Raw genomic sequence first — 13,494 nt, 5'->3', positions numbered from 1 at the left:
CTTGGTCTTAATAATATATTATGTACAATTTATTTTTCCTTATTTTTAACATCAGTAATCTGCTCAGTGTCTACTTCTTCCTACAGTCCTTTTTACATGAGTTGAGCAGTATTTTTCTTTTAATGTAACATAACTTAGCCCTTTGTTATGTTTGACTTGACACTTTTACATTTGGCTGTGAACATTTTGGATTGTACATTATACATTTGGATTATACAGTTTGGATTATACAGATATAGTTGGGATTATACATTATTAATTTATCATGAAGTGTTAAGCGCTGTTTACATATACCTTATGCCACATCCGCTGAGCTACACAGGCTCTTCACATGTATTTATTTTTATTTTATTTTATTTTTTTTTTCTCTGAACAAATCACTGCAGATATCGAACAATGCAACTCCATGGTTATACAAATTACTGGTATCCATGCTGTTAATAAACGATTATAGGTTATGAATAATAATTTATGATTGACCAATAAAGTGTATTTATAGTTTTTATTAAAAACGGGACAAAATTGACATTTTTATTAAAACGACGAGAGGGCCGGGAAATATGAAATAAACGATATCCGTTCAAAGTGGTACGTATGGTCACCCTACTAATAATAGTTATTAAAATCATTTTGCTGTTTTCACATGGCAAAGTTTACAACCTTTATCGGAAATAGTGATATTCTGTTGTAATCTTTTGGGTTTCTCCAAATCATTAGCACGAAAGTAGGACTATCAGCCATTTAATCAAATTAACTTTACAAAACATACAACATATTCGGAGTCAAGTTTATTTTCTTTTCCACTATTTCACACCTGTAATAATGAAAATATGCATACTTGACTGCGCGAGTGGCGATGTGTCGCAGTTCAACCACGTAACTTCGTAAACAAAACGAACAAAGTTTCCCGTGTTTTCAGACCGTAGCTTTTAAATGTGAGGTAACAGCAAGTCAAAAACTGAATTAAACTTTAAATGTATTAAAGATTTTATAGCTAACGATTTAACATCCTTAAAGATAATATTTCTTCGAAATATTAATCTGACGGCATTACTCGTATATCTTGAAATATTCGTCCCATCAAATATTTCAAGTCAAGTAGATAACAATTTAGTTACTGATATCTTGAAGAGGTTTATAGAATACTATAATGGCAATATATTAATATTGCATTATTACTACTTTCCTATTGGCAATTTTCAGCAAAATTAGCCTTATCTGTCGAGAGTCCAGTTTTGATCACATCTTATGTTTGTCTTCTAACTGCATCAATACACCTATAGATACTATTTCCGAAAGATATACCAGCAAGTTGTATATGATGAAGCAGTTCTCAAAAAAAGGGAGGACAACCAATGGCATGCCCCAGGTTCTGTTTTTGGGTCCCTTGCTGTTTAACTTATTTGTTAATATTTCGTATAGATTGACAAGATTTCTTCAGTTGTTTGATGATCATGCAAAGTTGAGAATTAAAAGAAGCACTGCAGATGCTAATTCCTTTCAGGAAGATATAAGTAGACTTGTTTAGCTTGGACAAATCAGTAGAGATGTAATATTAATAAGCGCAAAGTGTTACATTTTGGTGTGCAGAGATATAAGGTTGTGTACTATATTGCACGGAGTGATATGATATATAGGGCGAAGCGGCAGCTGGAGCGATTACAAATATGTATACCAAGTGGATCAGCTAACAAAGAAGCAAGTGCATGATAAGATAAATGAGAACATGATTGGGAGTGAAAGAAAAATTAAGTGGTGTGTGTGTGTGTGTGTGTGTGTGTGTGTGTGTTATATGATGATTCAGTAGTAAAAGGTGTAATAGATGAGAGTTTGACAAAATCGTGCTTCCTGGGTGCGAAAATTAATAATGTAAGGAAGGCCCAGAAGCATAAGGTGAAAGAAATGATAGTAGTGGCCAGAACGAATGATTTAAAAGGTGAAAAATTTGTTATGAGAGAGGACTTGAAAGAATTACTAGCGGTAGCAAAAGGAAAGAGTGAGAGAGTTAGTCTGTTACCATGGCATGAGATAACAGAGTACAGGTACAGAGTAGAATTGAGGAGGGCCATAATTGCAAATGACTATGCGTAGGTTATGCAGGAGGAGTGAGTTTGACGGGCAAAAGGACTTATACAAGAAGGATGGTTTGCATCTGAATGGATTTGGCGGTTGGAGATTGGAAAAATTGTTGCTGAATGAAGTGAAAGTGGATGTGCAGAATCGGGGAAACTAGAGCTTTTATGGAGGGTGGGGATGTGGTTAAGTGGACATGCAGACATCAGTGAGGCAGTTGAGTGTAAGAATGTGCATAATATGCCTGAGTTAGTACGAAGGATACCAAACCAAAATGGGCTAGTTAGTATAAGGCATCAAAATAGGGGTGGGGGCTAGGGGATTTCTGCACTTTATGTACACTAATACCAGGAGTGTTCGAAATAAGGTGGAATTTTTGGCCTTGGTTAGTTCTTCCTGGCCACAGGTTATTGGCATTAATGAGACATGGCTAGCAGAAGATGATATAGTTAATGGGGTAGAATGTGAGGGGTATAGTGTGTTCAGAAAAGACAGAGAAAAAAGAATGGGGAAAGAGTGTTATTGATGATAGCTGATGGATTGCAGCCAAAGAGAATAGAAGATCAACTTCAGGATAGTGGAAATAGCACATTTGAAGCTATCTGGTGTGAGATTGAGGTCAGCAGAACAAAATTTACAGTTGGATAAATTTTCTATAGACCAGGCGATGGAATAGATGATGGAGACAGTATGCATAGGCAAATAGACTCAATGAGTGGAGGACAGGTAATTATTATGGGGGATTTCAACTATGGTAACATTGATTGGAGGGAGGAAAGGACAAATGGGAGGAAGGAAATGAATTTTATGCAGTTACTAAGTATAACTACCTGAGACAGCATGTAATGGAATATATAGGGGTTCGAGAGTGCTTGACCTAGTAATTGCATTTGAGAAATTGACTATTACGAATATGACCATATTGCCACCAATTGGTGAGAATGATCATAAAGGAAGTGACTAAATGTGTGAAATTTTCAATTGAGACAGGGTATGTGTGGAATTACTGGGCTGGCAAGTATGACAAGCTTAGGAGATTGCTTGGATCAGTGCCATGGCATGTTAAACTGCAAGGGTTGGATTATAATAGATTTAGTTTAATCCTTTATCCCAGTGAGAGCAAACAAAGTTTGCGCCTGAAAATATCTTCAGGACTAAATATAGTGTTGTACTATCTTATCCAGTAAGTAGTGCAACACCTAGGCAACTCGTGGCAAAGGTGGAGCAAGCTACCAGGCACTTCTAACCCAGTATCTCCCATAATGCAAAACACATTTCCTATGTGGATATGTATATACTGTTATATACTGTTATGCATTAAAGGGATTGGCCATCTACCCAGACTAGTTTCGACCTTTATTGAGGTCTCTTCAGTGGGAGCCAGGCCCAGAGCTGGAGATACCAGGCAGAAGCAGTAGCAAGTCATCTGTGCCTATGGGAGTTGCCAAAAGGTTTATCACCTTTTTTAAAAATTACTCTGGATTTAGAGAAAGATGTTGAAAATTTATTTATCACTAGGTTAGACTATAATAGATTTAGTTTAATCCTTTATCCCAGTGAGAGCAAACAAAGTTTGCGCCTGAAAATATCTTCAGGACTAAATATAGTGTTGTACTATCTTATCCAGTAAGTAGTGCAACACCTAGGCAACTCGTGGCAAAGGTGGAGCAAGCTACCAGGCACTTCTAACCCAGTATCTCCCATAATGCAAAACACATTTCCTATGTGGATATGTATACTGTTATGCATTTTCAACTGCAAGGGTTGGATGTTGATAGTGCATGGGAAGTGGTTAATGAGCGTTTGAAGGAGGTAATGGCCGACTGCATAGCTAGAGTCTGGAGAGTAAATCAAGTGGGAGTTAAATGGATGAATAACACCATTAAGCTTGAGCTGCAAAAAAAGAAACAACTGTGGATGAAACTTAAGGAGAAAGGTGACCTGCAGACACATGAACAGTACAAAGCACAGGCCAGAAAAGTAACTAGTGTGGTAAGAAAAGCAAAAAAAAGCAGATTATGAAAGGAAATTAGCAATGCAAGCTAAAGTGAATCTGAAACAGTTCTTTCGATATGCTGCAAGTAAAAGAAAAAATGTATACGGCAAAATGATTCTAAGGAATGCAAATGGCAGGGAGGTAACTGAATAGGCTGAAATAGTAGAATTGCTAAGCGAACACTTTGCAAGAGTATATCATCCAGGCTGTGATAGTGCAGGAATGAGAGAACGAATGGCTGATACAGGAATTGAAGTGAATGAAATGGAGGTGAATAGTATATTACAGAACCCTAATCTAAATACATCTTTGGGATTGGATGGAATACCACCTTGAGTCTTATGTGAAGCGCAAAGGAATTGTCAGTTCCCTTGACCATATTGTTTAATTTAAGTCTCAGCTTTGGGTTAGTCACAAGGGGGTGGAAAGAGGGAAAAATAATTCCATTGCATGAAGGAGGTTCCAAGACAGCTGTTGTAAATTACCGACCGATCAGCATATCAGGAAACGTTGTCAAGGGTTTGGAGATATTAGTCAAGAGCAAAATACAGGAATGGATAGATGAAAATGGGATACTGTATGGAGGGTAGCATGGTTTTGTGAAGGGTAGATCATGCCTCAGTAACTTGCTCACGTTTCATAATACAGTGGATGAAACTTGATAAGGGTAATGGATTTACAGTGACACTGATGGACTTTGCTAAGGCCTTTGACAGGATACCACATGGAATTCTAATCAGTAAACAGCAGCACATGGGGATGGATATAGGGTTCATGAGATGGATAGGAGGGTGATTGATGGAGAGATATCAGAGAGTAATTTATTCAGGAGTGGAGTCCAAAAGAAAGCCTGTTACTAGTGGTGTACTGCACGGTTCTGTTCTTGGACCACTGCTATTTAATTTGTTCATTAATGATATAGGAAAGGATCTGAGAGGAACTGTTCATTTATTTGCTGATGATGCAAAGTTGGTAGAACAACAGTGAATGCACGTGATGTCAAAATTTTGCAGGATGATTTGGATAGATTGGCAATCTGGACTAAGGAGAATGGATGTCAGTTTAATGTAGCAAAGTGTAAGGTTATGCATTTTGGGGTGAAAAAATTAGCAGCAGTATCACATTGGTGGAACTGTACTCCAGGAGGTTGACGAAGCCAGAGATTTGGGTGTGTTGGTGGATAGGAAGTTTAAGTTGAGGGGGGACACATAGCAAAAGTGGCTAAATCAGCTCATCAGATCACTTGGTTACTGAAAAATACTTTCATGAACAGAGATAAGCAAGTTATTGTTCCTCTTTATCGAGCCTTGATAAGAACCCCACCTTGACTACTGTGCCCAGATCTGGGCCCCTGGGAGTCTTCTTGATGGGGATGAGGTAGAGAGGATCAGAGGCGAGTGACCAAGATGATAGCTGGTCTATGGAATGAACCTTACGAGAAAAGGTTGAAGATCTGTGGGTTACAGAAATTGGTTGATAGGCGGAAAGGGGTGATATCATTGAGACATTCAAATTACTGAAGGTTTTTTACAAGATTAATTCAGAGGAAATTTTTTAGAACAGGTCTGGTGATGGGAGAACTAGAGGCCATCCATGGAAACTGAGCAAGAATATAGTTAGCAAGGGTGTTAGAACTAGGTTTTTTACTTGGAGAGTGGTGAATGAATGGAATAAGCTGCCAGAGTTTGTTGTAGGGGCCATGACTGTAAATGAATTCAAAGCAAAGTATGATAGATGCCGTATGAATGCCGAATAGTTGTTCTTGATATGATGTTTAGGGCCTCCCTCGATGAGTCTAAGAACTCCTTTGAGTTGCCCATAATAATAATAATTATTGATGGAATTTTGCTGCAGGAAGTGGATGATTTGAGATGTACTGGTGATAATTGACAATAGATTTAAATTTAGAGAACATATGGTGAATAGATCTTGCAAAGACTGCACATAATATTGCTGCTATGATAAGGAGTACAATGACAAGTAAGGATGAATAGGTGGTTGTGCCACTGTATAAAGCATTAATCAGACCACAGTTGAACTATTGTGCTCAAATTTGGTCACCTAGTTTTCTTTGTGATGAATATTTAAGTGTTTAACCACGTTGGTTTTCAGTGATGGTGTGTTATTAGGAAGTATGATGGATTTTGAAAAACTGGGTAGGCATGACAATCCATTCCAATCATACCACTTTGAGAGAAAAATCTAGCTCTTCTCAACTTCCAAGAATATGAGGTATCTTTAAGGAACGTTCAAAAGAATTTGCTATGCCCTTGACCTGGTTATTTAATGAAAATCTCACAGTTTTTATTCCTAAGGAATAAAAAGAAGGCAAAATAGTTCTACAAGGATGGTTATAGGATAGAAGTTTCCCATTATAGACGTCAGTATATCTGCAACCATAGTCTCAGGAATTGGAGAGAAGTTGGCTAGTAATAGAATACAGCAGTGTTTCTCAAAGTGTATTTCACATATGTTCTCGAAGACTTTCGCTTATCCCGTGGGGTACGTGGCAATTTTTGGCTATGCATCATTAACGCATGGAATCATTATTAAGAAAAAAAGAATTATTTTAAACATATATAACCTGCAGAGATAAAAGAGTTATCATTCTGTTGTATAAGACTCTAATCAGACCACACTTAGACTATTGTTCTCAGATCTGGTCCCCAGGATTTGAAGAGGATAAATTAACTGTGGAAAGGGAGATAACAAAGGCAGATAACAAAGATGGTGTCAGGACTGTACAATGTTAGGTATGAAGATCAGCTGAGGGAGTTTGGACTGCAGAGTTTGGTGGATAGAAGGAGAGTTGATATGATTGAGACTTTTAAACTGTTGATAGGTGGTTACAGGGTTGACACTGGGGAGTTCTTTCGCTTGTTTGAACAGCGGGAAGGAGTCGTGACAAGGGGCCATCCCTGGAAGTTACGAAAGGAAACTGTGAGAAAGAGGGTGAGGAGTGGTTTCTTTGTATGGAAGGTGGTTGAACCATGGAATGCATTGCCTGATAGAGTGGTGAGAACGGTCAATGCATTTAAGGAGTGGTATGATGGACTTTGTGTTTCCTAGGAGGAGACCTCCCTCAATGGGTCTTGAAAGACTTGTGTTTCTTAGAAAGGACCTCCCATGATGAGTCTTTTGACTCCATGGAGGCCTGAATAATGATAATAATATATTTCTCAATAAATTATATATTATGTATGAATTCTCCTACTCAAATTGCGAGTTGCTATCGCCATGACGTTCATGTCCTGGTGATAGGAACTTGCTCCCTGTGGTAAACAACACGCCCTCCCCAACAGCGTCACTAATACTGAAAATGCAAGAAAAACAAGTAGCTTTATTGTATCACTGAATAAGGTACAGAGACATTTGCAGTGTGTGGTGTGAGTGCAATACATTTCTCAACAAATAGTGCAATTAGAGACAACTGGGATAAAAATGGCACTAACTAATGAATCGCATTTCCCCTCCAACAGAAACTGCTGTATAGACTCGAGCAAAACCATACGTTGCCTGTGCAACATATGGTTTTGTTCTATTCTATTCTGTATTTTCTTTTTTACTATCACATCACTGAGGTCTTGAAGCGCGGTTGAAAAGTTTGGTTTTCTTTTTGAGTGCTCCAATTTCCTTTGCAGACCTTTCTCATGCATTGCCATGGAGTCATTCATTGTAGGAGGTCCATACCAACCATTATAAACAACACTTATCATTTACAAAGCATTCACAACCATCTCTGGCAATCCATTCACCACTCTAGGCAAAAAAAAGTCTTATTTGCATGCTTGCTACTCACACTCTTGCACAATTTTCTGGGGTAAACCCTTGTTTTCTTGCTTCCTGTCATATACTGAAAAGTCTTCTGTGTCAATCCTATAAAACCCTTTCAATAATTTATGTTTCTATCCCCCCATTTTCTGCCTATTAAGTAGCTTTTGTAATCTATATAGACTTAGTGTATCTTCATAGGGAATATTCCATAGACCTTGTCACAATCTTAGTCACTTGTCTTTCCTCTGGATCCTCTTCTCATCTACAAGTAATCCACTTGCCCATGTGTGGCATTATAGAGGAATAATAGCCTCTCTATTCATGCTTGTTATTGCTGTTCAATATCCAAGTAATCTTGAGCTGTTTTGGCCACCTTTGCAGTATGCCTTCTGAACTCTTTCTCCACACTTGCCATCCAATCTTGGACTATATTAATAGAACCAGACTACACTAAATTGAGACTAAGGATGGTCTCAATTTAATGCAGTCCAGTTCTATCAATGTAGTAAGCAGCTTGTGATTTTTTTTTTCTCTTCCCAAAGTGCATTACCTTACATTAAACTGGCTGTTATTTTCTTTGCCCATACTACCAGCCTATTTAAATCATCCTGCCTGTATTTCTATATCATCTTCATTAATTGTTGCTCTTCCCTACCATCAGCCACATATCTCCAGCATATCCAATCCAACTTGCTCCAGTTCATGTAACAGAGTTCCATATGGTGTGAATGCATTTTGTCAAGTCCAGCATTCACTATGCTATGTAACTACTTCCTTTATCCAACTCAATTGCCACTTTAATATAAAAAAGTGAGTAGATTACTTAGGCAAGACTTACCTTTCACAAAACCATGCTGGCTCCTATAGAGTATCATATTCCTCTCCACCAACTCCTGAATTCTGCTTTTCACCAACTTCTCTCTGATACTTTAACTCCTAAGACAGATCTCAAACACATCATTAAAAGCAGTCATCATTAAATGTCATATAGTAAAAGTGTCACGTGTACAATAAATGATTGAGTAATTCATTTAGTTATTGCAGTTACTACCTTAGGTGGATTTAGATAATGACAATTGCCATTATGTCTTATGCTTTACAAGATGGAATAACTCTTAATTCAATTGCATGTGAACTTTTTTTACATTTCTTATATCACACTTCATGTTAAAAAGTATAACTGAGGATATAGCAAATGTTTCTATTTCTAGGTGGATGATAGAATGCATACAGAAATGCTTATGTCTATTAAATTCTATCAGAATGATTCGGAAGTTACTCAAGCTTGGGATGCTGTCCAAACTAATGTGAGTATAGGCACGTTAGTTACAAATCTTTTCATCTATTTATTCATTGTAATAATGTGATTTGTCACTAATTAATCTGTCTATTCATCATTGTAATATGATTTGATAAATTTAAACCTTACTGTAGATTATAAAAAAAAAAAAAAAAATTACAAAAAAAGGGGAATTTGACATTAGATTACTTGGCATTAGATGCTATAGTATCAGATTACGTTAGAGAATGCAACTGATACTACTTGGCATTAGATGCTATAGGTTCTGCCTCTTGTGTATGTGAGTCATATATAAATTCTTCTTACTTTCCCAAAGGAAGTAGGTAGCACTTCTCTAAATTCAACTGAAGGCAGTTGAAAATGCAGCTGATTTCCACCCTTCACTATTTGCCTATTACACTGTTAGATAAGGAATGTTCCTTAATCCTAACTAATATTTGTCTGATAATATCAGCTTATATTAGAGAATGCAGCTGATACATACATTTGTCATTGGAGATCTAAACAGCAGAGCAGGAAATTAATACCATACAGACAGAAATATGTTGGGAGACTTTGAAAAAAAGAGAAAAGCTAATAATGGTAATTACTTACTAGATTTCGTTTCAGGACATGGACTAGTCATCATTACCCATTGACCAACATAAAGATGTGCACACATTTACACGGAGAAAAGACACAAGAAATAAGAAAAATCTCACTGTTATTGTGTATAGAAAAATCTTCACATTGCTTCAAGCTACAAGAGTATACAGGGAATTTGAAATAGGTAGTGATCATCATTTAGTTTTGAGCAGAATAAAGTTGCATATCATATTGAAAAGAAAAATATGTAAGAGTGATTTTTTCAAAAAAAAAATTGTAGTTAAGTCTACAGTCAGCCTCCAAGAACTGCTGAAGTATACAAATATTATTGGAAGAAAAAGCTATTATTATTATTCATGACACCTCCAAGGAGTCCAAAGACTCATTGCGGGAGGACACCTACTGTACAACTCTCAGTCTACTACTACACAGAACCTCTACTACCAATCACCTACATCAATGGCATCTACTGCCCACAACTACCACTAGTATTTTTTGTCTGTAAATTGCATGTGTTCTGAAGGGCCAATTTGTCTGTATGTGGGATGAAAAACCAGAGTTTCTGGGAAAAAAAATCCTGCTACCTCCATATGAGATTGGCTGAGTTTGAAAACAATCAAACTTTGTCAAATTCAGTGGCAGACTCTGAACAAAACTTTGATTCAGCCAGAGATGTACATGGTGATGTTGTCTGCAAGGATAGAAAAATCAGAACTATGCGGTGGATGAAAGCAATGAAAAACAGCATTTCTGGGGTGAGGGGAATCATACTGATAGTTCCCTGCAAGAAAGTTGGTAGAATAGATGTTCTAAACAAAATACAGAAAAAGTGCCAGACAGCAAAGCAGCATGTAAAAGGAACTAAAACAAAAGTCTTGGGAAGACAGGTAAGAATACAGAAGATAAATATTATGATCACGGCCAAATGTTCTGGAGACTATGAAAAAAAAAAAAGCTTAGAAATGGAGGAAAGAGTAGTGTAAAAGAAATCAGATGAAAAATGGCATGAAAACTATAGTTATCTTTGGTTTTAAAAGATGATATTCGATGTGATGGGAGTAAAGCTCACATAGTCCTTTATAAAATGGGAAATAAAATTAGAGGAATTCTGTGCTGAGTGTTCTAGATAATATTTTTGCACTTGAGAAGAGGCTAAGAAAAATTATCAGAGAGACTTAGTGAAGAACAAGTCTGAGTTCTGGCCAAATAGAGGTTTATCAGATCAGAAAAGGTTTCAAGAGAAAATTTGTTCAAAATGCTACAATTATATGGAGTGAATGGGACATTTTACCAAGTAATGCAAAGTATTTATATTTAAGTTGTAAGTCAGCAAAAAATTCAAGAAGGTACAGATAAATGGCTTGACATAAATGAAGTGTGAGACATGGATGGATAGTACCTTCACTATTATTCATCATCTCTGATCAGTAGCGCACTCAGGATTTAATCTTGGGGGAGAGAGTTGAATAGACGATCTGAAAATACACACTACATTGCATACGACCTGTGACTGAGCATCTGCAATGATCGCTAATTCATAAGTAGTATAGAAATAGAAAACACGACATAACATAAATAAATTTTAAAAAATGAATTTTAATTAGGAACTAGTTTTTTCTCCTCCTTTGGGTGGGGGGGGACAGGGCCTCCCCCTGGGTGCACCACTGTCTCTGATAATGTTATGAAGGCAAGTGTCATTATGCCTGATATCAAACTTAGAGATATTACACTCAGCTCTTTACTTTATACACATGATGTTAAACTCCTAAATAAATCTAGTAAAAGTTTGCAGAGTTCCTTATTCAATTTAGTTAATTGCAGTAACAAATGTTGCATGAAATATAGAAAACTTCATCTGCATTCTGAATGGAGAATTTATAGAACAAATAAAGCATTTCAGCTATTTGAGTACAGTTTTTAGTGAAGATTACAAACTAAATATGGAAATTGCTAATTAATTGAATTAGCACAGATAGTATGGTGCGGAGTCGGTTGAATAAATTTATATGGAATAAGATAGAAATTATTCAGAATGCTAAACTAGCTGTACACCTGAGTGGTTTAGTTTGAACACTAAACTAGCATTCAAACTAATCTTAAGTTATGGATCTCAGAGCTGGGTTAGAAGTAACATGGTTGATCAAAGACTGGTCTCCAGATATGAGGGTTCTCAGAAAAATTAAATTCTCTCATTGATGGATGGCATCAATGAGAGAATTATATTAAAATGATGTTAGGAAGGACTTTGATGTTGTTGGAATTTGGGAATGTGTAAGCAGAAAAATCTTAGGTGGTATGGTCCATTAAATAGAATGGAAGAGAAAAGATTAGAAAAGAAGGTGCTTGATACCAATATGGCAGGGAAAAGGTTCAGAGAAAGACCAAGATGTAGGTAGGTTGCAGTTAGACTGAAATATGAAAGCCCTGGTAGAAAAGAAGAATTTGTAGGAAAATTGTTAATAGGAAGATACTAAAAATTTTCATGTAGTACCATCACATTATTTTGCACACCCCTTAAAGATACATAGCAGGAATTTTATGAGAACAATTATCAAATTAGGAACAAAAACTAGGAACAAAATCCCAAAAACTGTTCTCAGTTCCAAGTTGGTGTTACTGAGAGCTCTTTAAGAAGCCTCCCCATCTTGCTCTATAGATATTTCAAATAGTATAATTAGAATAATTTAGAAAAAATGATTTCTCATCCTCAAGAATTTAGCAGTCTCTTTATAGTTATTGTAACTGTTCATCTAAATATCAGTATGCAGACCACATTAAGATTAAAAAATTGCTTTATTTAAAAAAAAAATTTCTAAGTTGTGTGACTGACTTAGAAAATAAGTTTTGGCATATCCATTCATACTATTGTTATGCTATTGTCAATTATTCTTAATTGGCATCAGTAATTCCTTCACTTCTCTTTAAATATTCAAGACTATATGTCTTGACAGTCTGGTATGATAGGTCAAATGACCTATTCATGTTTGGAATTTCCAATTAAACAGAAAAAACATCAATTAAGGGAAGTTTTCCTGATAGTATAACTATACAGCTGGCACTTGTGATCTTGAACTTCTTTATGCTGTCCTGTAATCTATCAGAACTGGATAGATTGTTAATAATGTTAAATTAAAAACAAACAGTAGCCAATTTCTTTGTTTTGTTCTGCTATAACAGTTTCAAAATGATAATAAATTTAGTTTAATCCTTTATCCAAGTGTGAGCAAACAAAGTTTGCACCTGAAAATATCTTTAGGACTGAGGTAAGGTAGTACAACACTGGCAACTCGCAGCAAAGGTGGATCAAGCTCCCAACTCCTTGTCTCAGTATCTCCCATAATGCACAGCACATCTCCTTGCGGACATGTATATACCGCTATGCATTAAGGGAAGGGCCACTACCCATACCAGTTTCGACCTTATGTATAGGTGAAGCGGGATCTAAAAATAAGATGATCCCGAAAGATCGCCCAACTCAGCGTTGTCCCACTCAATGACAGGCTCACCCTCTCACCGAGAAGAACTTCTCAGCATTGGCTCTACCCAGTGGTAGGCTCACCCCACCACCAAGCAGAGCCATAATCTCAGTGATGGCTCTACTCAGAGACAGGCAAAAACCTATCCCCAAGCAGAGCCTCTCAGAGCCAGCCCCCCCACCGGTTTCGACCTTTATTGAGGTCTCGTCAGAGGGAGCCAGGCCCAGAGTGGAGATACTAAGGCAGAAGCAATAGGAGAAGTCATCCTTACCTATAGGAGTTGCCAACAG

At 36.8% G+C, this 13,494-nt stretch overlaps 1 protein-coding gene across 1 annotated transcript in view; it reads left to right on the top strand.

Moving 5' to 3' along the window:
- Positions 1-13,494, top strand: part of Tsp74F (Tetraspanin 74F) — a 230,465-nt gene that overhangs the window by 152,473 nt on the left and 64,498 nt on the right. Inside the window, exon 5 of the mRNA XM_090414691.1 lies at positions 9,055-9,150. Within this exon, the coding sequence (XP_090270817.1) occupies positions 9,055-9,150 (96 nt within the window). The remainder of the gene's footprint in view (positions 1-9,054; positions 9,151-13,494) is intronic.

This window comes from Typopeltis vanoorti, chromosome 25 (assembly GCF_054136105.1).
Source record: "Typopeltis vanoorti isolate ZY-2024b chromosome 25, IOZ_Tvanoo_1.0, whole genome shotgun sequence".
NCBI classification, from domain to species: domain Eukaryota; kingdom Metazoa; phylum Arthropoda; class Arachnida; order Uropygi; family Thelyphonidae; genus Typopeltis; species Typopeltis vanoorti.
The sequence above is the reverse complement of the archived record's forward strand: the minus strand, read 5'-3'. Positions and strand labels throughout refer to the sequence as shown.